Below are 23,332 nucleotides of genomic sequence, written 5' to 3' on the forward strand. Positions count from 1 at the left end.
AGGGCCGAAGACGGAGACCGAGATACCGTCGAGAATCTCCAGATAACGTAAGGACCAAGAGGGAGAGTCGCACTCCTGAGGGCAGATCTGACCATCCAAGAAGGTGGAGCTGGTACTGTCGGGTAAAGGCTGGCTAACATTCTTTGGTTCTTTCGGGGGCGACGGCCTTTGCTTGATGTAATATTACAGACCCGATACCCTTCTTCTACACTTACGGACTACCTCTGACCACGCTTTCTGCGATCATGAGGTGATGAGGTGACGCTGTCTCGGTACAGCTGATTTACATAATAATAAATTCGATTTTATTGACTAGTCGTTATTCCTTGCAGCTACATCAAGCACTCAAAAAGCGGGCTTCAGCCTGCACCTGCTATCTACATCCTAGCCATGCATAGCACGGAACATTATGTATTCTTGGGCAACAGTTGTGCCACCACTACTAAAGTAGTATTACGCACTACGCCAAAACTTATTATATTGCGAAGAACCCTGCCTCCAGTCATCGGATCCCTGAATCATGAGCTTGATACGGAACGGTCGGATTGCCGGTAAATCCCCTTCGTTTGCTTGGCATCAGATGAGTTCTGCGTTGCGCGGAAATACATCCGCTGATTGCGAGATTCGCCAATCCGATTGGAACATCCTAGCGAACAGATCATCAGACAACTGGACGATAAGGTCTAGTCGATGCGCTGAAGGCTGTTGTTTCAACGCAGGGGCCGTGGGATGTATACCCAAGGAAGATTGGATAGATCTCTGTGCAGCTTTGACAAAGAAATCACCTTCCACTCATAGTCTAGTCTACGTACTTTTGCCGAGAGTGACAATCAGCCGATCTTTCTCGTGCTTTGTTTGAACAACACTTTCCATAAGCCGCATTGACCAAGAGTCTCGGACATCCACTCTTGCTGTCGGATTGTTTCCCGATGGTGCTGTATGTACTGAGTATGTATGAAGATAGCGTCCACTGTGGCATGACACACCGTATGATTAAGGGCGACTTCGACCCTCCTTGACCCAGCAAAGTCGCCAAAGGGTTGGTTATTATTTTATCCGGACACAATCAAGGAACCTGCACATAATGAAGCAGATCTCGTTCCCCCATGATCATATGCAACAATGCAACTCGAGGAAAGAGCGCCGTATCCAAGCAAGCTAAAGCCAGGGGGCCAGAACTAGCAGAACGGGGCGCTTGGGGGGCATACAAGTCAGACGGTGTAGGCTAGGCTAGATGTCTTGGGGCCGCCCGGAGAACCCGATAAATACAGTACAGAGATCGCTCAAGCAAACAGGTCCTGGCTGCAGACTGCAGTGTTATCCTAGTAAGCACATACTGAGACCGAGAAATCAGCGGGAAACAAGCATCTTCTGCCCACGACTGAGACGCAGGACAACTCATTCGGCTTCTGGTGTTCCTTATCTGGCCAGGTACAGACCAACGCCACTTGCCGACAATGCGAGCTGCGCTTTTGTTCTCAGACACTTTGCGATGCTTTGCTGTTAAGGAAATTGAGTCTTGGCAGATTGTATTGAGTGCTTGGAAGGATCGTGGGATAGTGAGCTAGAGGTGCTCAGGCAAAAACCGCTAATTCACCGGGGGAGATAGTGCATGTCGCCATCACTTCCAGGGGTAGTCCAAATATAGCCCTTATCTGGATAGAGTGAGGAGAGCGTAGTTGAACTACAAAGGCCCGTAATATGCTGTAGTAAGCACTGTTCAGCTGTTGACATGGGAGATGGGACATAACTATCACTGTCCTACAGGAGAATTGCCCGGCAAAGGCCGATGTCGATAACGGCGATAAGTCGAGTTGATAAGTTGATAAGCTGATAGCAAGCCTGGCCCCAGAATGGAGCCCCAGGCAGAATTGCCGCTTTGGGCTTAGCGGCCTCCCATCGCCGAATGCCAGCTTCGCATCTCAGTCCGGGGCAATATTGCGAGCTTCACGGTACGAGCTTCGAGAGCCAGCATTCAAGATGGCGTCAAAAAAAGATATGCGCAGGGCCAACCTTGGTATGTTACTCAGCTCGACAATCTTCTCCAACTTTTTCTCGATTAGAACGCTCGGTTGCTAACGTTGACGATGCGATAGCCATTCCCTACGTCGATCCTCCCAAAGACAAGAACGATGCGGATATGACAGGTGAATATCCACCATAAGAATCTGACAATGGATACGAAAGGGAGGTGAGACTGATTGGATGTATCAGGAGCTATGTCGAGCACAATGCCTATGGCAGCGGTAGGTTGCTCTCAGCGCATAAGTTGACATTCAACGGATACTAATAGTCTCTTTAGATGTTCACACGGAACAGGTAAGATATAATATTCATCAAACGCACACTATCCATTGTGCGCTGCTTACCTGACGGCTCTTGCTGTTTAGGATGATCGGATGGTATGTTATCGCACCGCTGAACCGACTGCAACGTCTCTAACTAAAACTAGGGTTGCTATGGTCTTCTCGCTCCAGTCGTGGCTCGGTGAAACCGAAGAGCAGAAGAAGAATGCGTCTACACCGGCATACATGTCGGTTGGTATGTCTGGTAAGTTGCGCTACGGTCTTACCCTCGAAAGGTCCTTTACTGACTTGCGACGCTGTTATAGTGATGGCTTTGGCTGTTGTATGTTATCGAAACTCTTCGCAATGCCTTATAGACGACACGCGAATCTCTAACGCATGCTTTAGACCTACCTTCCCATCTTTATGCCTCCCGGCCCTGGTGCTCGTGGCGCCGCCGCCGCAACGCCCACACCATCCCCGTAAAGGCATTGACAGCGGTCTCGATTCTCGACCTACGTTGCTATACCGCTCACTTGAGCAGACTTTCACAAGTTGAGTGTGCCATAAAAGGAGACGTGATGTTTGCGACATAATTGTACATAGTGGGGGATCTGGGCTTCTTTACATTGGGCGCGTGAAAGTGACCTATAATGGTCAAAATACAAACATCATTGATATCCCATTGAATTGGAATCTCTTATCGCATTGAAAGGACTCTTGAGACTCCTCGTATCTCATTACAGTCGCTGGTGACCAACTTCGCCACTGCTTGCCACCGCAACTGCTCCGTGGTCAGAGGTCATGCCGCCCCCTGCATATTCTTCCACTCTTGTAGCAGCGCCGCCAATTGGCTCGGCGATCTGGGACCGTGGCAGCGATAGGTTCCTGAGTAGGACAAGGCTGTACAAGCCTGCAGTGACTCAACAAAGGAGTGAAAGGACAAAGGTCGGGTTGAGATTCATGGGTGTCGGGAGGCTTAGTCACGGCGACACCGCCTTCCCCCACAGGCCCTCAGGTCACAGCCGCCGCCCCTCAAAAGGATCTTTCCTCTCCTTCTCCGTTCCTTCATCCACTTTCAAACCTCCACGCTTCATACTACCAAACCCACAGTCTTGCGATCGCTTTACAGAGATTTTATTCTCCCCTCCAGTTTTATCAACAGAAACCGCTTTTAAGGGCCGTTTACGACAAAAGGCCGAGTTTATGTCCATCGAAAACCTTAAGACCTTCGGTAAGGCTCGCCACACCCCCCCTTCTTCGAGGCCCACGCTTGTGTTTGCGACGCGCCCAGTTCGGAGAACAACTTGTCTTGTCTAGGTGGAGTTGGGCACAGATTCGCATCTGCACCTGCGGGCTACTGTTCTCCCAAACAAGACTTGCTTGTTGCTTACTCCCCGTGTTACTGCGGTCTACGTGGGCCCTAATGGCGGGGTAATATCTCGTCGTGATCCCAGGCTGACACGTGCTTCTACAGACCCCTTCGCCGAAGCTGACGAAGACACCGGCGAGACTAAGCAGTCTCAAAACTACATCCATATACGGATTCAACGTACGTGTCATTTCCCCTCGATATGCAACCCTACTGCCGCGAATCCCCACTTTGCACTCTCACCGCCTCGGGTCGTCACGTACTAACATCGCATGCAGAGCGCAATGGTCGTAAGACCTTGACTACGGTCCAGGGTCTCCCTAAGAAGTTTGATCAGAAGAAGATCTTGAAGGTGATCAAGAAGAAATTCGGTATGTCTTGCCGCAACACAATGAGTCACTGCGCGACTAACACGTGATTAGCCTGCAATGGCACCATCGTCAACGACACCGAGATGGGAGAGGTGATTCAGCTCCAAGGAGATCAGCGTAAGGATGTTCAGGAGTTCTTGACCGACAAGAAGGAGGGCCTTGAGCTTGATGCCAAGACCATCAAGGTCCACGGTTTTTAAGCCAGAAGCCACGCCCCGTTCCAGTCCCTTCTTCCCAGTCCACGTTACCCTCGGGAATGGCGAATGCGACAAGTCGGCTGTCGTTACCCGCCTATTCGTTGCGTTAGCCTCAACTGCAAAGATGATGGTTGGTGGTTGGTCGGATTATTTCTATACCCGATGTGCTACTGCTGGATTGGGCCTGTTGTCGAAACCGATGCATTATACAACTCGTCCCTGAGCAATCGTTGAACGGGCGATTTGGGGCGAGTTATTATCCGTATCGAAGTACCTACCAATATAGAAGGGTTCTTGAGGGGGATTTCGGACTTTGCTATTATTCTTAGTATTCTACCAGGTAGCTAGCTAAGGCAGTCCTGCTCATGATATGCTTTCTTTATGCTTCCTAAAGACGCGACTTCAAAATTTCTCCAATTTCACCACGCGTGTTCGTAAACTGTAGAGCAACATCACAGTCGTGAAACGCAAGACAAATCTACTGACATTCAGACTGAAACGTATGCATGATATTGTATGGCATGTTACATCTTTATACCGCATTGCAATCCCGAAGGGAAATAAAAGAGGAAAATGCAAATATATCATAGGCCCTGTCTTGCAGTCGCACTCGCAGTCAAACAAACTCACAAATTCACAAACGAACGAGGCAATGAGGAAACGCAAAACATCAGGCTCATGAGACGGTCCCGAGACCGGAAAGGAAAAAAGTTGGTAGGTTGGTAGGTAGGATGGGCGGAGGTACTCAAAAAAACGGGAGACGGGGGGTTAGGTAGGTAGTTCAACCCCAAACGACCGAAACGCCGGATTAGTTATTCATATTATTAGGTCTGGATGACTGGATGGGTAGGATATGGGATATAGTATTTGGTGAGATGAGGCGGGTGTGGATCGCTCGCTTCATAGAATCGTACACTTCTTGTTCCTTTGTTTCGCGGCGGGCCGGGGGTTCAGTACGGCACTAAAAGGTTCGATTGTCAGTTTTAGATCTTTGTAGTATTGGAATTTGGTGGAACTCACCGGATGGCCTCGTCGAATACACTTTTCAGGTTGCGCTGTGTCAGCGCGGAGCACTCGAGGTACTTGTGTGCTCGGATCTCCTTCGCGACGCCTAGCGCTTGCTCGTACGTCACAGGTTCCTGCTTCCTCATGCGGAGACTCTCGAGCTGAGCGGGGTCATCCCGCAAGTCGAGCTTAGTGCCGACCAGGATTATAGGGACGTTGGGAGCGTGGTGTTCGATTTCAGGGAACCACTGCGTGCAATGTTAGAGATCCGGTTCCTCCCATTGGACGAGCTTATTGTGGTGGTTTGGTCACGTACCTTAGACTTGACGTTATCGAAAGACGGAGGGCTGACGATGGAGAAGCAAATAAGGAATACGTCGGTTTGAGGGTAAGACAACGGGCGAAGTCGGTCGTAATCTTCCTGTCCAGCAGTATCCCAGAGTCCTAAGCTGATCGGTCGGCCATCTACCATGACACTAGCTGTATAGTTGTCAAAGCTGCAATGAATGGTCAACAGGTGCGATTATAAGGAGGGAGCAGGGAACGCGGTGACGGACACGGTGGGAATGTATTCGCCGGGGAAGGCATTGGTCGTATAGGAGATAAGAAGACATGTCTGGGCGATGGGTTAGCTACTGAGCGACTCCCTAGTAGATAAAAGGAGCAATGAGGATGAAGAAACTAACCTTGCCGACAGCACCATCACCGGTCACGACACACTGTTGTGGAATTAGTCCATTGGCTCTGGATTGCTGCAGAGGACTGGCGGAGAGGGCTCCTGACCTTCAGGGACTGGGTAGCAGGACCAGTTGCCATTGTGACTCAGAAATTCAAAGCTATATACACGAGTAGAACGATAACCAAACGGATTCGGGGTATCGATCGATCCAGCGACGCAATGATATGAATAAAGGTTGAGGTTGTGGGAAGGGTAGGCGGAGCGACAGTGAAACGGGGGTATCTGCACGGAGGGACAGCGCCGGTCGATCAGTCACGAAAAATCGAAGAGCGGGAACCGGGGGCGGCGACGAACGTATACAGAGAGATGGAGAGAGAGAGAGGCAGGGAGATAAACGAAAAGAGAAAAGAAACAAAAAACAGGAAGTTTGGGAGGGAAAAGGCAGCAGCAGCAGCAATAGCCAGGAGGATGGAGGAGAGAGAGGGAGAAGGAAGAGGAGGGGATGGAGCGATGGAGCGATGGAGTTATTATGGAGTTCAATGGCCTTTAGAGTGCCGGAGTTGCAGACTAAGGGAGCTCAGCTTGACGGCTACCAACTTTGAATGGAAGTCTCAATCTGATCAGTAGAGTTAGCTCGTCGCCAGAGAACCAACCAGGCCGTCAGTCTGCTATTTCGAGAACTCGGCGTCTGGTCCCTGCGACCAAGCAGTTCCTGGCGATATCACCATTGCGATTATGGCTGGTTCCCTGAACCACACATGGTCTGTGCCTGGATCCGCGGTTCGTCTATGCCTACACCACAGGCAAGTACATCAGGGGCTGCTGATGTTGTCCTCTCTATCTCCAGCTTCCCATTCGATTGTTCCTTCGCCTCGATGCGCAATAACTAGTCAGACAGCCACTCGCCGCCGGAGATACGCTGCACGAATCATGCCTCAGCAGCCTCCCCATTTGCTGGTCGCCCTTTGCCCTCTCGCCAACTGGCAGTCTCCATTCTTGCACAGAGTTAAACCCCATTCTCCATGTCAACTGAAAATGCGATCAATCAACCATTCATCAGTCAATGCTCAATCTCAAAAACATGCGGGGTTTGTGATCCACCGCGCAAAAGCTTTGATCACCTCAGTTCCTTTGTTAATGTCAATTGTTTCATCTCTCGCTCAATCCGGCAAGCTGCTCAAATGGTATCTCAACTAAAAAAAAGTAGGCTATGTACACAGCATCCAAAAACCATCCAATCAGTCTGCAAATCTACCTATAGATCAAACTTTTATATAAACAACACACCGATTTACATAGCCGGTGGGGCGGGGAAGCTATCCGGAAACCCGTCAAACACCCAATTCAACGAGTCGAATACTTCAGAGAATCCTGCCTCGTTGAAGAATGCTCCTTCTTGGTCAAAGCTAGGTGCATACATCAAGCTGGAGTCCTCAAGGGTCCCGTCAGGTTGTCGAGGGAGGGTCGCCGTTGAGACGCTGGGGTTCACAGTCGTGGGTTGCGTATCCTCGGTACTCTTCAACGGCCGGAATCGATGCCGCCAGCGCCAAACTGTGTCATAGACGTGACTCATACTCATGCGACATCGTACTTTTAACAGTAGGGTATCATCTCCTGACGCCTCGGGAGCACCAGCATTCCACATCTGCGCTAAAATATCTGCCAGTCGGACCGGCCGATCGTGGTCCATCACGCTAATCCTCCTTAAAGCTGAAATGGCCCCATTGAACAATAACTTCCCGTGTTCAAAGTCAATATGTCGTCGAAAGTCGCTTTTCAATAGCTTCATAAGTGCAAAGGCCGCGGAGATGATCATCTGGAGGATATAGTTCGTAGCGTGTCCGATGAGCTCCCCGGGAGAGGTTTCGAGATCTAGTACTCGACCAAGAAAGGATGTAGTCGCGATGAAAAGCTTCGTCAAATCATCACTTCGCGCGTTGGATCCCAAAAACGCAAAGTACCGGAGATGTAGTTCCGCGGCTCGAAGGTGGATCATGTTGATCGCTACGGGCCTTTAGTTAGCTTTGATGCACAAGAATGCAGAGAGTATTATCATACCAGAAATATCTCGACCGAATTCAAGCTCCATTTCTCTATGCTCATTCTCCAGAAGTTGCGCGATCAACAGCTTCTCTGAACTGATAAACTCTGCAGGGTCTGGCCTGCTGCTGTAAAGAGACTTTGTAACTCGATCGCAGAACTTTTCAATGCGCAAGCGAGTCCGTAAGTCTGCTGAAGGGTGGTAATCCGCGTCGCGGAGAGAGGCTGGCTCAAGAGCCCAATCATAAATTGTTCCTGGAGGCTGCCCATATCCGGTGGCGACACTGAAATCCGTCAGTACGAAGTATAATAGCCTCCGAGATATACACTCACTTTTGAGCCACAATGTTACAAATGACCCATGTCTGCAGTCGATCCTTTACGGCTTCGCCCTGCCCTTCCATCCGGAATGTTGTAAACTCTTCAGCCTGGACAGGACGGTGTAGTCCCAATTGCATGGAGATCTGCATCATCAACCCGCACAGCATAAAAGTAGCGTCAGTCCTCTGGCTGGTGGTGGGGAGAGGCCATGTGCATAAGAGACAAAGCGCCTTGACGACACGGTAGTCCTGCGGTACACTGGTAATCGTCGACCACAATAACCTGCTGACAGGCCCCGACAGTGCGCTCAATAGCCCTGGTTCTTGCGGTGCTCGTCGACTAGCAACGCAGATGATTGTCCATGCCTGGAACGGACAGCGACGAAGATACTCCTCGGGTGGCTTCTGGGGGTTCAGAAGAGGAAGAAATGGATGATAGTACTTGAAGAATCTGTATTCAGTTAGAGTTTAAGACTGTTGGCGTGGATCTTTTTAATATACTGATCAAATAGTCTGATTACTCTGTGCCTTGATAGAACGACATCCTCCAGTCTCCACGCACCGTCGTCTTGGGATAAAATGGACCCCTCGCTATGCATAGTCAAGGGAGTGGCCAAAGTTTGGGGTTCTAGTTTGGCCGATGAAGTGCGCCCCCGACCAATGTTGACAGCATCAGGGCCATAGTACAAGTCCTCAGGGGACTGAGACACTTTCTCAATGGCCCTGGCTTCGCCGACATGTGCATGGCTACCATCGGTGGAGAGTCGCTGGCGAAGATCTGCAATCTCACGCTCCATTTCAGCATTGCGCCTGGCATTGTTAACAAGGTATCGCGAGGGCGAGGCAACCTACATACTTCCTCTTTGAGATGCGCCTGAAAGAAGGCTCGACTTTGCATTCTATATTGAGGCGCCGACAGCGCGAGCAAGCGTCTGCGGGCGTCTGAACGATATCACATCGCAGCTGTTCAGTACAAGGGTTAGCCAGATGTTGATTACACTGGAAAAGGAGATGGGCAGCGGGTATGGTTCCAAGGCGTATAGTTCCTTGTTGGCTCATTGGACCAAGGACCCAGAGCTCCAGGAAGATGGGTCTGAATTACCTTTTGCTGCTTGCACTCGTTACACGCCTTTCGACAGCCTCCCCGCCGCTTCCCCGTAACGGGCGGGGTCTTCTCCATGTCTCCGGGCTCCGAAGACCTGGATTGGAAGTCGAAGCCAGTCAGTGGATGCGGAAGCCTCGGGTTGTTCCGAATGTCGCTAGAGCTGGCCGGGGGGTTGATCAGGTTTGCATGCGGAGCAAATCCATTTTGTGGCAGACCACCCCGGTACTCGAGGTCCATCGGTATGAATCAAAAGTCAACAACCGCCGGAATGGGACCGAGGGGCGTATGAACACATGCGATATGGAGAAAGCAACTTTGGTGAAGGTGCCGGAAATCGGAAGAAGACTTTGGTGGTTCGTGATCGCGAATTTCGGCAGTTCTGCAAGGCTGCTGACTCATCATGCTGCAGGGAAGTAACTAACAACTAACTACCTAACCAAGGTACTACACTTAAGAGCAGACAAGTCCGTAGTCACAGCCGTTATTCTATGAAAGCTTATCCTGGTCATGTCTGTAGTGGTTAATGTGGACTAGATGCATATGGATGCAGGAACAGGTCTAGAAGGTCTCTTGTCCATTGTTGTATGTAGTTACATAGTAAATCTTACTGTATAACCTAGACCAGATATTATAAGAAGCACAGCCACCATCAACCGTCTGAGTTGTAGCGCTCTGCTGTCCACAGCTTGCTCTGCAATATTGTCAGCTATTTTTGTTGACAGGCATCAAAATTCCTGCGAGTTGATCCAACAATCGATCTCGTATGCTCTGCAGAGGCACGTGACTCTTGATGGTGCCTGGCCCAAGCCGCAGACTAACCCCAGAAGAGCCAAGATCGACCCACGCCGCCCAACTGGTGACATACTCTTCTAGAGCATCGACTTGGCTGCTTAGGCTTCCGTCATTGTTCATCCAGCTCCGGTTTATACCCCTGTGCGCTTTCTCTCCCTATAACTCGAATACATTCCTTATTTTGGCTTTCGCATACCACCCGCACACATGGCGGATGCCTCTCTCCACGATGGCCCCGCGCCAAATACTCCCTCTTCCGGGGAACCAGGAGTGCCACCTTTAAGTGCCGGTTCTGCCGCCCCCCCTTCCGCTTCAGGGCTGGAGGTCCGCGCATCTCCGGTTGTTTCAGAGGAGTTGAAAGCTCGTTTGGACAAAGTGATCTATTCTGACGTATATATACCCTGCTTGCGCTATGTCGAATTATCCTTTGTGTGCGAAGAAATCCCACTAACGGCAGTCCCATAGATCGGCGTGACCACTCTCCTGACTCGGCTGAAGCAAAGCGTTGCCTCCGCAAGGGTTCGTTCATACCATTCCACCGCTACGAAATATGTAAAAGGCTCATTTGCGCTAATGGATAATTATCTACAAAGGAATTCGCCACCTTTTTGAAGAAAAGATCGATTCTCGAGGAAGAACACGCTCAAGGCCTGAGAAAGGTGTCCCGCACTCTGTACGACGCTGCGCACAAGTCAGACAACCGCCAGGGCACCTACAGCTATGGATGTGTTGAGGTCAACGGCTTCCATGACCGAATGGCAGATCATGGGCTCCAGTTCGCCGCATCCTTGCAGCAGATGGCCGATAACCTAAACGAACTCGCCGGCAACATTGAGCGAGGGCGCAAGCAATGGAAGCACGAAGGCTTGAACGCTGAGAAGCGGGTTATGGAGGCGGAGTCCCTGGCTGAGAAGGCCAAGGCCAAATACGACTCTTTGGCGGAGCAATATGACCGGGTCAAGACTGGAGAGAAGGCAGGCGGAAAGTTTGGCTTCAAGGGCACCAAATCCGTTGCCCAGCAGGAAGAAGACCTGTTGCGCAAGGTGCAGGCGGCGGACTCAGACTATGGATCCAAGGTCTCAGCCGCCCAGTCGGCTCGACAAGAGTTGATCTCCACCCAGCGGCCTCAGGCGGTGCGCAATATTCAGCAATTGATCTTTGAGTGCGACTCGGGCCTTGCTCTGCAGATGCAGAAGTTCGGTATGTTTAGTTTGACACCATACGTTTCTCGCAATACTAACGGCGGTCATAGGAACGTTCAACGAAAAGTTACTGTTAGGGCAGGGCTTGTCCATCAGTCCATTGAAGGATGAGATTGTTGGAACACCCAAGAGTCTTCGCGAAGTAATTCAGCAAATCGACAACCAGAGGGACTACCATGACTACGTTTTGAGCCATGAGCACAACCCTGGTGCCATCACATCGGAGCAAATCCAATACCACCGTCATCCGGTAAGTCTGTGAAGACACTTACAATGTGCTTTTCCTTAACCTCTCTTCAGACCCTTGGCGGATCAATTGCACCTCCCGCCTCTACCCCCCAGAGTACACAGAATAAACGACAGTCTGTTGCAATGCCGCCACCTGCATCTCAGCCACCTGCGTCTTCACAGCCCCCTCAACTGCCCGTGCAGATCCCAACAACAGGCCCCTTAGAGAGCCCTCAATCTCCACCATATCCTCAAGACCCTGATTCATTCTCTTCGCCGCCTTTCCAGCCTCCGTACCCAATCTCGTCTGGGCCACCACCTGGGCCTGAATTGCATGTTGTGAATCCCTCATCCCCACCAGCCCAGAAAACACCCTATCCCTCTGGGAATGGCAACCCCTCAAATTTGAACCTACCTCCGCTGAAACCAGTCTTTGGATTCTCGTTGGATGAGTTATATACTCGTGATGGAACTGCCGTCCCCATGATTGTATACCAGTGCTTCCAGGCTGTGGAATTGTTCGGGCTTGATATGGAGGGGATTTACCGCCTTTCAGGCAGTGCGACTCACATTAGCCAGATGAAGGCTCTGTTTGACAACGGTGCGTATATATCTAGAATTTTGGGATTGTGATTAATGTCTCTGCTACAGACTCATCTCAAGTCGACTACACCAACCCAGAGAGCTTCCATCACGATGTGAACAGCGTTGCGGGTCTCTTGAAGCAGTTCTTCAGAGACCTTCCAGACCCCCTTTTCACCTCAGCAGCATACCCAAGCTTTATTGATGCAGCTCGTAAGCTTTTTCGCTGTAACTTTAGACCTCTCCATTAATGACCCCTAACTTAGGCCTTGACGACGACATTCAACGAAGAGACTCTCTTCACGCAATCATCAACGGTCTGCCGGACGCACATTACGCCACTCTGAGAGCCCTGATGCTGGTAAGTACTTCTGCAATAGGACGTCCTTTCTGTTTGCTAACCCGCCTCAGCATTTGAACAAGGTCCAAGAACACTACACTCAGAATCGCATGAACGCAGGGAACATCGCGATCTGCTTCGGGTACGGACTATCTGCTGTATACATTTTTTTTTCTTTAAAAGTCCACTGCTAACAATATTTAGACCTACACTGATGGGCGCAAGCTCAGTTGGTAACATCGCGGATGCCGGCTGGCAGGTTCGCGTTATCGAAACCATCCTCAATAACACGTTCCAGATCTTCGATGACGATTAGACGCCAGTTCCTCTGATTGACGATACCAGAACCAGAACATACTATTGAATCCTGCTCTATCAACAGACACTTCTTTGTTACTTCTTGAGAATATGTTTTGATCAGCATTGTTTGGGTTATTCTTGCTACCTACATTGGTCTTCCTTTGCTTTGGTTTTGCGTTCCACGCTTGTACTGTATATATTTCACTTGCGATAAGAGATATCTTTGAAACGTTATTGCCCCATGTTAATATGACCCGCGATCTTTTTCTTCATAGTCATACATTTCTTCTCTAGATTGTTTGGTGGTAGCTTTGACTTGGTAAATAAGTACAAGATTTGAGGAAAAGTGGGGGCAGGATGGCGGAGTATAGTACAGATGGTAAGACGCCATGACCAGAACGCTCGTAATAATTATCAGAATATACCAGCTCCAGCAGTATGGAGCTGGCGGAGGAGAGATGCGGGCCTAAAGATATTGCCAAAGGTTTCCTCATCCAGGCGCAGTGTGGTGAAAGGGTATCCCATAGTGGAGAATTGTAGAGGGCCGAAGTGGCGACTTAAGGACAAACTCATCGCGCCGGAGGGGAGAAGGTATCTTCAAGTACACGACCAGAAACACAAGAAGCAGCGTTCAGTAGCTCTACTTCTTGTTAACTCCCATCTCAGCCTTGATAGCCTCCATGCGGTCCAGAGGAGAGAGTCCCATGGCAAAGTGAGGGCTGCTGAGATCGTCCATAGTCGTCGCCTTAGTATAGCCCCAAATGCGCCAGGGCTCGTCCTCGCCCAGGTATCGAAGCCTCTGAATAACAATGTATTCGGTGAGATCTGACTGCTTGGTCTCTGCGGGGTTCTGGTCTTTCGATGCATTTCGCTGGGATTTGCTTGTTGATTGTCGAGTTGTGACGCGGACGACGACCTGGCGGACGCCGGAGTCGCGGAGCTCGGGTAATGCGGTGGCGCGGTCTGCGAGAATGCGAATTCCGGTGAAATAGGTCGATGGACCGCGGATGTACTTGTCGAGGTTCCAGGTAACTTTTTGGTTTCTGGGACGGGCTGCGATGCGGTTGCTGAGGTTGCTTGCGAGACCAGTGCAGCAGATCTTCCGTAGGGCGCTGACGTTACCTCTGAGAGCAAGGTATTAGCAGTGTACAGATATTTCGGTATGCAATATAGTCTTACTCGGCAAAGGCAAAGTACATCTTTTTGTGGAGGTCGCGGGATACCAGTCGTCGTTCCTTCAGCCGTAGTGGGAGGTTTCTGCCCTCTGTTTTACAGTAAACGACGACTCTGTACTAGTCAGTATATTCAGCTGTCCTACCCATCTTGCAAGTATGGGCCGCCACTCACGACATGATGTTCTGGAAGGTTGTCTTTACCCACAGCCATTCAAGGTGCATTCGCTCCCTTGGATGATGGAAGATGGACGGCAGATCCCTCCACAATGGGCGGACAAACGTCCCCGGTAGAAGTCCAAGATCTTGCGGCAGCTCAGCACGACCTACATCTCCTCTCCTGGTCTTCATGCTAGGCTGTGCCGGTTGCCTGATGGATGCGACTTGTGGTGCACCTCGCTGCGCACCGTTGCGTTGGGTCGCGAGCGAGAATTGTCGGCATTGCGAAGGCGCGGTTGCAGAACATGAGGAGAGGAACGCTGTGCGTGCTCGAGCTGCCGATAGCAGTGGTGCACCTGGGATCGAGAATGCCATTGCGAGAGGGAGTTATGCAGCAAGCTGACTGCCTGTTGTTCCTGAAATGCTGCGATTTTTCGGCGACGCCAGAAATCCGCGGCTCACGTGATGCGCCAACTGAGGGACTTGGGGCCCGCCGGCCATGTTCGCCCTCTTCCTATCTTGCAGCTTTACTCCACGACGTCGTCGATCTCTCTCGACCCGTCAAAGCTCGCAATTGTGTGGTCGTCTTTTGCAATTCGGTGCTTATCTTCTGTTCGCTCCGGGCAAGTCGACGATTGCCAGTCCGCGCCTGAGAAAGCGAGGCTACCATCTACCTACGGTTTACAAGGCGGGCCGGACGAGTTCTCCGCGACATTGGACCTCGTTCCCCATAACACCTCCATACTCTCTTTTTTCTAGCCCTATCTGTGCAACGGCTGCATACGCCGTGTAATTAAGGCTGGCTCCTCACCGTGATGATGCTCCTCCACCCTTCTCTCCCCGCCGAACGTCTCCTGAGCCTGACTTGACACCTTCTCGTTCGGTTTCTACTCTGTCCGCACCTCCATCATATTTCCCTTCCATCAATATCTCGCCGGCCATTCTCCGAGATAAAGAGGTGGCTTCTCCAGACACCTTGTCGCCCGCTGTACCGCCCTCCCCCGCCTCTACGTCTCAGACATCTGTCAGCAATGATGCCGTTCACACAACTCCGTCAGCCCTACATCCACGGGTTGCGGTTATACTAGGGGTGGATCGAAAATGGTGGGTGCCTCTGCTTGTTTGCCGGGCGTTGAGCACCGCACCAGCAGCGTGGTGGGGGCTTCGATGTGCCTTCACTTTCCTAGCCGAGCTCCTGCATATCCGGCCGGGGATGGGACGTGAGGGGTGGGCGGCAGCGATTGTTGGAAGTGTCGGGGAGAACTGGGATGTTGAGAGGAGATTTCGGGTTACGGAGGTAGCATTGGCTATTATGTGGGTATGTAACAAGGCTGTTTGTCTTGAGCCTCGCCTCTTTGGGGAGGAGGCAGGGATTATGTCTGATACGGTCCGCTAATTGATATTTGCAGTGCTGTGCGTCTGCATATCTTTCTTATTTCTTCGCTGATTGTATGATGTCTCGTTGGTATGTTGTCGCTCCAGGTCCAAGCTTTCGTCAAGGGGGATCATTTCTGACTGCTCGTTCCTTCTCAGGCTTTTGAATTATACCCCACCGGCAGTTGTCATTCGTCTACTTACAACGAACGGTTTGATTGCATATATGACTTCTTGGGTTCTCTATCTATCTGGTGCATCTTCGGACCCTCGTCTTCTGCTACCTGCATGGATTTCTATCACAACTGTGAGCTTCCTGGACTTGACAAAATCCCAGCGCTTTATCGCTAATCCTACTTCCAGACTCTGACGTTCTTATACCATGCGACTCAGAACCATGCTACAATAAAGCGTGAGACTACTGCTTCGCTTCTAGTCGTCTCAGTAGCAAGCTTTATCAGCATGTCGTTACTTCTTTTCCAGCTGCATTTGACCCGCGAGAATGAACCGGAGGTGCCGCTATTTGTTTTGGCACGAAACATATGGGATTTCGCTGTTGACGTGGTCCAGCGCATGCGAGTTGCAGATGGTCACCTTGGAGAGCTTTAGCTCCCGCAATCCGCTCGCACACACCAATGTCAATCTGAATCGTGCTTTTTAACCTATTCATCATCTTTTACATGACATGGAACGACTTGGATCGCGTCGAACGTATGCCTACCTTCTAATCACGCTGCGTGTGAAGTACTGGTCCAATGAGGAAGGAGCAATGCTGCGGGCGTCGTGCCTAGGTTCCCTTCCAGGATCATTATAAACTTTAGGAAGGAGCGACCATATAAACTTGAATAGGCAGGAGCGATTGGTCAGCACTATCTGGGTTGTACCTTCCTTTAGTTATAGCGCACTGCTATGGAATCGATATAGTACTGAATGCAATTGATATCTCATACAGATTCAGGGTATCTGCTCAAACTTGCTGACAGCGGTGTAAAGTAAGCAAAACTCCAAGATCTATAAAATGCTTTTGTAGTGCCATCCAATAGCCCCAATTGCCCCATTCCTTTCTCTCTTCACAATCAGGCCATACGAGGCCGTCTGCTAGGATGAATGTTCGCGTAGTCATCCGCCGGTTCCTCCTCAGCCTTGGTCTTCTTCACGACCTTCTCTGTCTGGAGCTCCTTGCCCTGGCGTTTCCGCTCCTCTGTAAGCTTCTGGTTCTTGTACTCGATCTTGGCTTTTCGGTCTTCCGAATTGCCACCGCCGCCGGCACTATAGCGAGATGGGAGTCAGTTGACAGCTCTAATTGCGGTTTGACCAAGTTTACTTACGTCAATTCGACGTTGATGCGGCGAGGAGGGTACTTTCCGTCATCAAACGACGAGTGATGATAGAGCTTCAGACAAGTCTTCATCCGGTCGTAGTTGTCGAACTCGACGAATCCGAAACCGCGCGACTTGGTGGGCTTGTCGGGTTGCGTCGCCACTCGCACGGATATCGGTTGTATCTTCTCGAAGTGTGCTTTGAGGGATTCGGTGTTGGCGGAGTAAGGGAGATTTCCTGTGAGCCCGTCAGTTAGCTCAATGTGCAAAGTCTAATGAAAGCGGGTCATCCATACCAACGAAGACAATGAATCTGGAGGCCTTTTCTTTTGGGGCAGCGGACTTTCCCGTCTCTTGATCGTCGTTCTGTTCTGCTTCTTGTGCCTTTTGTTGCTCGCGCTCTTGTCGCCTCTTCTCCTTCTTTTCCTTCTTTCTTGCTCTTCTCTCTGCCTTCAATGCTTCCCTGGCCGGGCCGTCAACTTTGGTGTCCGCGTCGCCATCGACGTCCATGGCGTCTGTTGCTTTGGGTGCTGGCTCGGCGCCGTTCGTCTCTTGGGCGGATTCCTCTTTCTCTTCATCCTTCGATTTCTTCTCCTTTGTCTCCTTTTTCTCTTTCTTTTCTTTCTTTTCTTTCTTCTCCTTCTTCTCCTTCTCCTTCTTCTCTTTCTTGTCCTTCTTGTCCTTCTTCTCCTTCACCTCCGTTTCTTCAACCTCGTTCACGGGCTGAACAGCATTTTTCTCCTTGCGCTTCTTCTCCTTCTTCTCTTTCTTTTCCTTCGAGTCGCGCTTGGCCTTCTTGCCCTCGGGTTCGGTAACAGCAACGTCCTCCGCGGGATTCTCGAGCTTGCGCTTCTTTTCGGCCATTGTTGATTGTAGTGATTGAGGATGGAACAAGCCTCCGGCGTATGTGGTAATTGAGTTATGAGGTGGCCGAGTATTTTTCCAAGTGTCCGACGCACTTCAGAAGAGATTAATTACCCAGAGACGCAATGGAGGAATTCTGCGACAACGGACTCGATAAGATCCAAAGCAAAAAAAATCGCGTTCCGCTTTTTTTCTGCCGCGAAGTTGGGCTAGTAGATATTGGCGGTGAGAAGGACCCGCTTTGAGCTCTCCACCCAAGCCGGAGATCTTTTGGTTTTCAGCCTGGTATATCAGGTGTCTATCTCGTACTTCAGGCTTGGATGGATCTGCTCAGGGAAGCGGTGTGTGGATAAAAGATTTCTATTTAGATATATTCAAGATCTTTGTATATGTTAAAGGTACAGTAAATCAGAAGACCAGCAGTATTAAATGACAGTTTCGGATCAAATGGCAGGCCAATTCCTCGGAAGTTGGCGGCCAGAAGCAAAGAAAGGAGTGAAAATAGTTGGTGAATGGATGCAAGCAAATGAGAAAAGGGAAGTTTATCAATTTGAGCAGGATGATCCGATCGGCTTTTGAAGCTTGCAAGTGCGGAAAAGTTCTATGCCGACCCGGCCATCTTCTTGCCCTTGGGCACGCGAGCCAACCAGTAGATAAACACTGCGCCGGCAATGTTGAAGAGTATGTAGACCCACATCAGGCCAAAGTTCCTCCAAGCCTCATCAAACTTGCTATAGATGTTCAGGAGAAAGGTGTCAGTCTTGTCAGAGGAACAGAAGGAACACCGAGACGTGGCCTGAGGGTCCAGGAGATACCCGCTCTGTGTGCTGTCCATGTAGGCCTGCATGTAGTCCTGACAAGTCTGGTTGGCGGGTGGGTTGAAGACCAGGTATTCAACGTTTTCACACTCGACATTCGTTCCTGACAGGCCTGTTGAAAGCATCGCCGACACCAGATATGTAAAGGGAGATACCCGATACATGAAAATCCAGAAGCCTGGCATGGCATCTGGGCCAGCTAGAACACCGCAGAAAATCAAGCACAGGGAGAAAAGCATTGTGGCGACGTTGCCGCCGGTCTCCGCAAGCTCAATTCCTGCAATGATCATATGTGCAAACGTGGATGTGAACAGCAGGAAAGTCCATATTAGCAAGAACATCAGGCCACCGCGCTCTGTTACTGCATCTGTCGGCTTTGCATTGTTGTATAGACCAATTGGGTAGTACCAACAGAAGAAGATTAAGGCGGCCATGAGCGTGTTCCAAGGAAGTTCAACAATTATGTTAGCAGTCATGAAGGCCTTCCAGGAGTACGCTTTTGATGGGCGCTCTCGTGCTTCATATAAAGAGCGTTGAGTAACAAAGTTGGGCATAATTTGTTGCACCAGGTTGCCGAAGATCGTCATCAACATGAAAACACTGAACATCTGATTCTGGAGGCCTTGAATGGAGGTGGGGGCCTTGAAGAAAGAGAACCCGATATACAGGGATGTAAGGGCACATAGAGCGGCTTTTGACCATATATAGGTCGGTGAGCGATAATATTGAGCAAACACCCGAACAAGACACTCCCATAGTTGGCTGTAGAACGGCGCAGCGAACTCGCCTAGAGCACCAGGATCAGAAGAATCGACCGGTTTGGCTGACAACGTAGATTTCAATTCAGAAAGGTGCTCCTTGACCTTGGCATATTCTGGGCTCTCCCGCCAGGTCCTTGGCCAGTCAATTTCGGTGTGAGAACCAGGGGCTGCTCCAATGACTTCCAACATCCACTCTGCTGGATTGTCATCAGGAGGCAGTTCTTGAGAACCGTTGCGTACGAAATAGTTTGCAAGTGTCGAAGAATTGGCGCCGATTTCACCGAAATAAATGGTTCTTCCTCCGGATGCTAACAGGAGGAGCCGGTCAAACCGCTGAAACAACATAGCTGATGGCTGATGAATGGTGCAAAGGATTGCTTGTCCATGCTGAGTCAAGGTATCGATAAGATCCAGAATAGACCAGGATGTCTGACTATCCAGGCCAGAAGTAGGCTCATCCAAGAACAACAGAAGCTGAGGTTTCGCTGCAAGCTCAACTCCGATTGTCAGTCGCTTGCGTTGCTCGACGTTCAACCCCTCGCCAGGTACGCCTACGATTGCATCTGCGTAGGCTCCCATACCAAGAAGCTTAATAACTTCTTCGACGTAGTCAAGTTTCTCTTGACGACTTAGGTGAGCGGGTTGTCGCAGCAATGCACTGAACCTAAGAGCTTCTCGCACAGTGGATGTGGCTAAGTGCAAATCCTGTTGCTGCACATATCCGGTCTTTCGCTGAAACGACTGGTCACGCAAGCGCCCGTCAACAAGCATTGAGCCAGAGACAACGCCCATGGTGACTCTAGTGGCTAAGACATCTAGCAAGGTTGTCTTGCCAGCACCAGACACTCCCATCAGAGCGGTACAAGTGCCAGGTTTGACCCAGCCATCAACATTGTCGAGAATTCTTCTCGGCTGTCCTTTGATCTTGATATTATAACATACATCTTCCCAGTGGAAGATGGCGGTCTGTCTTTGAATTCTCGCTGAAGTGGAAGGCGTGGACTGCTCAGTCTTGGGTGCATTGGCAGGTTCACTTGGGTTCTCAGGATCGACCTCGCTTGGAAGAATTCCAGGTTGATGACCGCGGCGAAAGAGGAGAACTTCCCCCTTGGACTTTTGTTCAGAGATATACTCCGTACCCGCTAGGTAGGTGAAAGCGAAAAATACCATGAAAGCAATCAAGATGCCCATATTTCTCCAAAGGTGTCCTCTGGTGTAGTTGAAGCTCAGCTGAAGATACGATGTCCCGCTTACAACTGTAGATCCGGTCTCTGCACCGACAGTTGAGCAGATGCGATTCTGCATGGATACGTCTTCATATCCAGAGCCATCCGGGACAATATGGGCACACTCAAAACTTCGACCATCGAATTCGTTAACCATGAAGCTCTCGAATGAGTAGGCAATGGGATTGATATAATTCATCCACCGAGACCATCCAAGCATGTTTCGGGTAGGAATAGTAAACCCAGTATATATTACCATTCCTAGCATAATGATAGCTGCAGGCACGAGAGCTTGGGATAGCGAGCGAGATGCCGCAGCCATAGTTCGAAAGATCATTGACATGGTAAACGTGGTGACGACCGAGAAGATCCAGAACGTGAAAAAGGCGTCAGCCTCTCTGCGCAGGTTCGTCATTAGATAGAGTGGAACGTTGAAAGTGAACGAATTCAGGAGCTTGTATGGAACATCGCAAAGCATCGACGCAACCGCTTCCGCGAAAGGATGATAGAAGGCGTATCTTGATTGCTTTTCCACAATCGGTCGTTGAGAATACAGCGTTAGGATTTCCAGGGCGCTCGAGAACGCGTTCAAGAGGACCGCGAAGAAAAGAAGGGCTCCTCGAGCGTAGAAGCTGCTCGTGTCATCGCTGAGGTTGAAGAATACCGAGCCAATAATCAATGCCATGATGAAATTTCCGATAAGGGCGGTTGCGGTAAGACTGAAGTCCCCACGAAGGCGCTGAAATCCACGAGTAACACACAAGGTAATTTGTTGCCATATTGAGATAGTATACGGAGACTTCACACGTTGGTGTTTGGATTGCATGGCCTTTCGGGCATCGACAAAGGCGTTGTAGGAGTCGCCACCAATGGGATACTGCGTTTCATACTCCTCAATCTCTGCCATGAGTTTAGCACGGTCCTCACTTCTCTTCCACGCAGCTGCGAATTCGTCGGGTGTGCGAGGGACACGATCTTCGAATCCAGGGCGTATCAAGCGTTCTAATGGACTCGTAAGCGACGTCAGGAAGTCGGCTGTTGTCTGACGCTCTGGGCATTCGAATCCCATATCCACAAAGAATCTCTTAGCATCTTTTGTGTTTCCAAAGTATATCTGCCTTCCTTCGTATAGAACAGTGACCTTGGTGAACACATCGTAGGCATTCTGAGAAGCTTGGTATATGGCCACGCAAGCGGTAGATCCAGTATACTTGCTCATCAAAGCCAGGTTCTTGCAGAACTCCAACGCATTAGCGCTATCAAGCCCTCTTGTGCTATTATCCCAGCATTGAAGCGGAGCTTGGCTCAAAGTAGCCTCTGCAATACTGACGCGCTTTCGTTCACCGCCACTAACTCCGCGAACAAAGTCATTGCCAACGCGGGTATTGACAGTATGTGAGAGGCCGAGCATAGCCATTACCACATCTCGCATGTGTTCTGCATGTTGCTTCGGGCTTACGCCCTCAAAGCGATTGCGTGGTGCCCTGGCAAGCGCCGCGAACGTAAGCGTGTCAGATACTGAGAGTTGAGGGAAATGGATATCATTCTCGGCTGTATAGATTGCTTCGCCTCGAAAATGATTGTGCATATTTTTGGCAGAAATCCCTACCCAAGTTAGCAGGCTGCGCTTTCAGCCTGGTCTCAAAACTCACCCTGATAGTTCAGTACTGCATCCTCTGACATCTCGATACCATTCATCTCGCCCGCTATTGTCTTGAGGAACGTCGAACACCCACTTCCAGGTCTTCCGAGAACAACAAGCATCTCACCACTTCGAACCAGTCCCTCGAAATCTCGGAGAATTTGGATTCTCGGCATTTTCAGCCCGACCAGCCTGCGAGCTATCGTACCAACTTCAAGAAGCACGTTCAGAACGTCTTTTTGATAGTCAGTTGGCGACCCAAAACCATGAACGCTGAGATTTTTGAAAGCAACACCGGCAGTACGATCGGGATATCTTTCTGGATCACGGGAACGAATCTCTAGGAGCATCTTCATCCAATCTCGAACACGAAAGTTGGGGCTTTGAGGATTCAATGTCGAATCAGGGTCGTCGAGAAAGAATGGGTTTTCGAGCGTGCTCTTTGAGGTCAATCTGGTAGACTGGCGTGTCAGGTGTCGGGCTAAAGAAGCTACGCGAGCTTCTCCAGCCTCATCTCCGTGCAATGTTTCCCCATCCTCGCTCTTATCCTTCTCGGGGTCGCCCGTATTCGCATTCGAGGAGTGGTTGCGATTGGTGCCATCATTATCGTCAAGGTCATGCAGTTGAGGTACGTTGTGACTGACCACTGACTGGGATCGAGGTAAATTTGGGACTATGGACCCAAGGAACGACATACTATCGACGTGGCTAGGCAAGCAACTCGGGCAGAGTATTGCGGTTTGATCCTCAACGACAGAATAAGATAAGCATAGAGGGCAAGCGCAGGGGTACAATTGGTATTTGAAGTAGGAAACTTGGGTGTCAGCAAGGAAACGCCAACTTCATGGCCTTTTATTGTCCCATGTGACGGATGATGCAAGGCAAGATGCCAGCTAACAGATCCACCATCATAATTTTCGAGATACCGGCCGGATCGGACTTGACAAACATAATTATCGAGGAGCACTGTTCCGATTGGAAAGCCTTGGACAGCTCCAGCTGTAATTGTGCTGCCGGCAATGTTGGGGTCCGATGGGCAACCAAGCAAAGGTATAAAAGAGCATCCGGGGCCCCGAAATCATTTTGAGCATCAATAAAGCCGTTGGCAAGCTAAGGCCACTGGTTCCAGTAGCATGGGACCTATCGGGGCCATATGGCGAATAGACCAATTTGCTCCTT

General features: G+C 50.3%; 8 protein-coding genes across 8 annotated transcripts; 3 read left to right on the plus strand and 5 right to left on the minus strand.

The window, feature by feature from the left end:
* Nucleotides 1-1,980: 1,980 nt before the first annotated feature.
* Nucleotides 1,981-4,538, plus strand: BDV14DRAFT_209104 (SUI1 family translation initiation factor; the record flags this gene model as incomplete). Its single annotated transcript, XM_073775571.1, has 8 exons — nucleotides 1,981-2,017; nucleotides 2,097-2,147; nucleotides 2,215-2,246; nucleotides 2,478-2,550; nucleotides 2,612-2,632; nucleotides 3,763-3,837; nucleotides 3,936-4,028; nucleotides 4,080-4,538. 8 exons carry the CDS (start codon nucleotides 1,981-1,983, stop codon nucleotides 4,226-4,228), a joined length of 531 nt encoding a protein of 176 aa, XP_073632956.1. The 3' UTR covers nucleotides 4,229-4,538.
* Nucleotides 4,539-4,969: 431 nt separating this feature from the next.
* On the minus strand, nucleotides 4,970-6,345 carry racA (putative Rho GTPase Rac). The gene is made up of 6 exons (XM_073777258.1): nucleotides 6,014-6,345; nucleotides 5,917-5,949; nucleotides 5,788-5,846; nucleotides 5,547-5,727; nucleotides 5,246-5,478; nucleotides 4,970-5,186 (listed from the first exon to the last, which is right to left on the minus strand). Exons 1-6 carry the CDS (start codon nucleotides 6,044-6,046, stop codon nucleotides 5,126-5,128), a joined length of 600 nt encoding a protein of 199 aa, XP_073632957.1. The 5' UTR covers nucleotides 6,047-6,345; the 3' UTR covers nucleotides 4,970-5,125.
* Nucleotides 6,346-7,153: 808 nt separating this feature from the next.
* BDV14DRAFT_67036 (transcription factor domain-containing protein) lies at nucleotides 7,154-9,699 on the minus strand. The gene is made up of 6 exons (XM_073777259.1): nucleotides 9,372-9,699; nucleotides 9,126-9,232; nucleotides 8,771-9,079; nucleotides 8,283-8,720; nucleotides 7,968-8,233; nucleotides 7,154-7,913 (listed from the first exon to the last, which is right to left on the minus strand). The coding sequence occupies exons 1-6, from the start codon at nucleotides 9,609-9,611 to the stop codon at nucleotides 7,201-7,203; spliced, it is 2,073 nt and encodes a 690-aa protein (XP_073632958.1). The 5' UTR covers nucleotides 9,612-9,699; the 3' UTR covers nucleotides 7,154-7,200.
* A 674-nt stretch (nucleotides 9,700-10,373) lies between these two features.
* Nucleotides 10,374-12,834, plus strand: rgd1 (putative Rho GTPase activator (Rgd1); the record flags this gene model as incomplete). The annotated part of the gene is made up of 9 exons (XM_073772244.1): nucleotides 10,374-10,556; nucleotides 10,632-10,685; nucleotides 10,760-11,366; nucleotides 11,419-11,618; nucleotides 11,669-12,197; nucleotides 12,248-12,391; nucleotides 12,445-12,539; nucleotides 12,590-12,660; nucleotides 12,723-12,834. The coding sequence occupies 9 exons, from the start codon at nucleotides 10,374-10,376 to the stop codon at nucleotides 12,832-12,834; spliced, it is 1,995 nt and encodes a 664-aa protein (XP_073632959.1).
* Nucleotides 12,835-13,458: 624 nt separating this feature from the next.
* Nucleotides 13,459-14,524, minus strand: BDV14DRAFT_195535 (uncharacterized protein; the record flags this gene model as incomplete). Its single annotated transcript, XM_073772245.1, has 3 exons — nucleotides 13,459-13,942; nucleotides 13,998-14,105; nucleotides 14,166-14,524. 3 exons carry the CDS (start codon nucleotides 14,522-14,524, stop codon nucleotides 13,459-13,461), a joined length of 951 nt encoding a protein of 316 aa, XP_073632960.1.
* A 558-nt stretch (nucleotides 14,525-15,082) lies between these two features.
* Nucleotides 15,083-16,379, plus strand: BDV14DRAFT_67081 (N-glycosylation protein-domain-containing protein). The gene is made up of 4 exons (XM_073777261.1): nucleotides 15,083-15,467; nucleotides 15,559-15,614; nucleotides 15,683-15,830; nucleotides 15,887-16,379. The coding sequence occupies exons 1-4, from the start codon at nucleotides 15,363-15,365 to the stop codon at nucleotides 16,130-16,132; spliced, it is 555 nt and encodes a 184-aa protein (XP_073632961.1). The 5' UTR covers nucleotides 15,083-15,362; the 3' UTR covers nucleotides 16,133-16,379.
* Nucleotides 16,380-16,599: 220 nt separating this feature from the next.
* On the minus strand, nucleotides 16,600-17,706 carry BDV14DRAFT_195536 (RNA-binding protein; the record flags this gene model as incomplete). Its single annotated transcript, XM_073772246.1, has 3 exons — nucleotides 16,600-16,792; nucleotides 16,852-17,080; nucleotides 17,139-17,706. The coding sequence occupies 3 exons, from the start codon at nucleotides 17,704-17,706 to the stop codon at nucleotides 16,600-16,602; spliced, it is 990 nt and encodes a 329-aa protein (XP_073632962.1).
* Nucleotides 17,707-18,049: 343 nt separating this feature from the next.
* On the minus strand, nucleotides 18,050-23,247 carry BDV14DRAFT_67218 (pleiotropic drug resistance family ABC transporter). Its single transcript, XM_073777264.1, has 2 exons — nucleotides 22,164-23,247; nucleotides 18,050-22,116 (listed from the first exon to the last, which is right to left on the minus strand). The coding sequence occupies exons 1-2, from the start codon at nucleotides 22,846-22,848 to the stop codon at nucleotides 18,308-18,310; spliced, it is 4,494 nt and encodes a 1,497-aa protein (XP_073632963.1). The 5' UTR covers nucleotides 22,849-23,247; the 3' UTR covers nucleotides 18,050-18,307.
* Nucleotides 23,248-23,332: the final 85 nt, after the last annotated feature.

Source organism: Aspergillus stella-maris (genome assembly GCF_047715825.1).
Source record: "Aspergillus stella-maris strain CBS 113639 unplaced genomic scaffold BDV14scaffold_3, whole genome shotgun sequence".
NCBI lineage: Eukaryota > Fungi > Ascomycota > Eurotiomycetes > Eurotiales > Aspergillaceae > Aspergillus > Aspergillus stella-maris.